Raw genomic sequence first — 3,362 nt, 5'->3', positions numbered from 1 at the left:
ACTCCCCCCAGTTTCTATACTGAGCATGACGTCACATGGTATGGGTTATCCCTGTGGACAGTTTGGGTCAGCTGTCCTGGCTGTGCCCCCTCCCAGCTTCTTGTGCACCTCCAGCCTTCTCAGTCGGTAGAGCATGGGAAGCTGAAAAGTCCTTGACTGGTGTAAGCACTGCTCAGCAACAACTAAAACATCGGTGTGTTATCAACTTTGTTCTCATCCTAAATCCAACACACAGCACTGTACCAACTACTAGGAAGGAAATTAACTCTATCCCTGCCGAAACCAGGACAATGTGTTAGCTCCCAGACTTCAGCATGCCGTCCGGAAGTGATACAGAGCAACTGAGAATGGCAGGTTTCTTCTGTGCTCTGAAATGAGGAGCACCGGTCCCTTGCTCAGTTGTAGATTCTTCGTCTCGTCCTTTGCAATAGTTTAGCTAAGGGACAATGTTCTCCATTGAGCTAGTTGTTTCATAGCATGTTTTTGGCCTTCATTTTAGGGAGCTGTTGCAATTTGTAAAGGAAAATGATGCCATAGCACAAGAAATTTCAGAGAGGTAAGTGGCGTGTCCTTTCTGGCTATCAGGCGGTCTTCTTCCAACGTATTTTCTTACGCAGCTTTTGAAGGGGTTACCTATCAAAGACAGCCTAGTATTAATAGGGTGCAGTATAACTGATACTCTGCAATAACAGCAAGAGCGTTGGAGAACTCGTAACAGGCAGGGGGAGTGGGAGAACAAGATTATATGCTTAGTTCTTTGGTTCAGATGTGACCCATGCCAGGATCCCCACTGAAAGCTGTCAGAAGTTGGGAGCTTTCGTCTCGGTATGAGGTGAGTTGACCCCTGGGAGCTGTGTCTGCGTTACAAGCATTGCGTATCCAGGCTGGCAGCGACTGGCTTCTGAAGCAGCACGCATCAGTGCTGCTCAGGCTGTATCTGAGATGTGAAATCTGATGTTTATTATCCCAGATAACAAATACCATCTTGAGGATAACAAAAGCACTGCAACTGTCAGAGCTGTGAGCGTGAATGAAAAGTGTGAAATTAAAATAGACGGTACAGAGCAGTGCATGTTGTTTCTCATTTGAAACACAGAAGAGTGAAAGTTGATATACATCTAGAACAAAACCAAAGACTCTTGTAGGAGCTGGAAATTGGTTCTGACTGTGCCTTGTGTGTCTCTAGGGGACGCCAATTCATCACCGAGCACTTGCAGATGGAGGATGTCTCTTGCTACTGGGAGCATCTGCTGTCTGAATATTCCCAAGCCTTGACTTACAAAGTGAAAAGGAGGAAGAGCTACAGCGAGATCACTTCTGAATGGCTGAAAACAGAACTGTAGAGACTGCCCTGTTTTTCTCTTCAGCTCAAACTGATCTCTGTGGAAATCTGAAGATCAGTGTATCTTCTTTCTTGTTCTCTCAGACTTCTTATCCTTTACGCTAGAACTACAGAGAACAGCAATAGGCTAACTTTGAAACTGCTCCCATACAGTGGGACCCGGTTATGTTGTCGTCCTAAGAGCGTTAAGTAGAATGTTGAATTATGGCTAGCTAATGGGGTGGTTGTGCTCGTCTCTGGAAGAGGGTTGTTAGCATTTGGGACTTAGTTACTGCCTGTCTCAGAACGACCCTAAATCCCGTTCAATCAACGAGAAGCCTTTCTGTTAATTTTACTGGACTTTTTACCAAGTCCTCCGTACTCGTGAGCAAGGTACACAGACTGTCAGCTACACTCAGCTGGGAGATACACGCCCCCTTTTTTGTGGATGGTCAATGTTGTCTCACCTGTGTGACAGCACATGGGATATTAGGTGTTCTCTGACAGAAGCAGGTGCTGGGATTTGGGGTAACCTTTTTAGACATCTTAGAGCTTAGTTTTCTGATGTTTATGGCAGGTTTTTAAAGAGGTTGATGGTAAGGCTTTGATGTGCCATTGAAAGGACAAACGTCCTTGCACAGTTAACTACCTACCTCATGGGGGAGCGGCCGGTGATGATGATGTTGCCACAGTGCTAAGCCTGAGTAGCCGACAGTCAAGCAGTTGGCAGCTGAGGTAAAGACGGTTCATCCTCCGACGGATGAGCTGGGTGCCTGCACAGCCATGCAGAACTGAGCCCCTATCAACAACCTCTCCCCAGTCGGCTGGCCAGACAACCTTAAGAACCCAGAGAAAGTATACGCAGAGTTAGTCAGCTCTTCTTTTTTTCCCCCGATGTTCACAGATTCTCTGCTCTGGTCCCCTTCTGTGATCCTTCTAGGGTTGGTTTTTTGTTGTGGGTTTTTTTTGAGCCTGGTAACACGTCTGCTCACTTCAGTTTTCGCTTTTCTTTCCCACAGCTGTTACACTCCTTTTCTCATGTCCTTCAGTCTGGTTGAGGGAATGTCTTCAGCCACACAGTGGCAGCTACTCCTCACGTTAACTTTGAGTTCAGCCACAGGTTGCTTGTGCTCGCTGTATTTGTGCCCACTACAGGCTGCTCAGCTCAGAGGGAGTGCAATTTCTGAAATGCTCTGTGGCCCCTGAGTTGAGGGGCCTGGTAGGAAGCAGCATCTTCTCTGGCATCCAGACAGGTGCTCAGAAGAGCGTGGGCAGCAGCACGGGATGCCAGGAGGGCCGCTGCCTCCCGGATGAGCACCCTTGACAATAAAGCAGCCTCAAGGCGTAGGAAGTGGCACATTAATGGAAGAGAAAGATAGCAACAGCTCGTGGTCTCTGCAGTCAGCTTGGATCAGAGAAGAAGAAAACACTACAAGGAACGATAACGCCAAGTGCACCTACACGCGTACGCACTCACACAGAGGCCTCGCAGCACTGCCAGGCCCTGGTACAGGGACGTAACTGCCAGACCTGTTCGTCAAGCGCCGGTTGCTGGAGCAGCACGCTGGTTACGTGACTGGCACCTGGGTTATCCCAGCCTGCAAAGGAAACAAATCGGGGTATTTCTGAGGAAAAGAACTGTGCAAGAGTGGAAGGGGTTTTCTGGTTTTGTATTTTTAGCCAATGGAGGGACAGCACTCTGAGAAACTGAAACAGCTATGTATAATATTTTTAAACAGTTTTTAATGTGCTTTTGGAATAAAACAAATGAAAATGAAGTTTTGTTGGATGCATCATCACTTAGTCAGAACTGTAATAAAAGATCTGGATAGCCCCCAGCTGTGTCCCCAAAGGCGGTGAAGCGTGTCCTGTTTTTTCTCTTCCACAGTAATATGTGGGCTGTCTCTGTTTCCAGTCTCGGGTCACCGTGGCCGGAAACTTCCTCTGGTCAAGCGCCTGTGTGAACCGGGAACGGTTTTTCTTTTGCATTGCTGAACCAGCCCCGACCCGCTCGCCCTCAGCGGGGAGGACAAGACCCTCG

General features: G+C 47.9%; 1 protein-coding gene across 1 annotated transcript in view; it reads left to right on the top strand.

Moving 5' to 3' along the window:
* The window catches only part of POGLUT1 (protein O-glucosyltransferase 1), a 49,511-nt gene extending 46,231 nt beyond the window's left edge, over nucleotides 1–3,280 (top strand). The window contains exons 10-11 of the mRNA XM_009274506.2: nucleotides 500–556; nucleotides 1,187–3,280. Of these exons, the coding sequence (XP_009272781.1) occupies nucleotides 500–556; nucleotides 1,187–1,343 (214 nt within the window). The 3' untranslated portion in view covers nucleotides 1,344–3,280. The remainder of the gene's footprint in view (nucleotides 1–499; nucleotides 557–1,186) is intronic.
* Nucleotides 3,281–3,362: the final 82 nt, after the last annotated feature.

This window comes from Aptenodytes forsteri, unplaced genomic scaffold, assembly GCF_000699145.1.
Source record: "Aptenodytes forsteri isolate BGI_AS27 unplaced genomic scaffold, ASM69914v1 Scaffold207, whole genome shotgun sequence".
Classification (NCBI taxonomy): domain Eukaryota; kingdom Metazoa; phylum Chordata; class Aves; order Sphenisciformes; family Spheniscidae; genus Aptenodytes; species Aptenodytes forsteri.
Note: the sequence above shows the minus strand (reverse complement) of the source record. Positions and strands in the feature narration are given on the sequence as shown.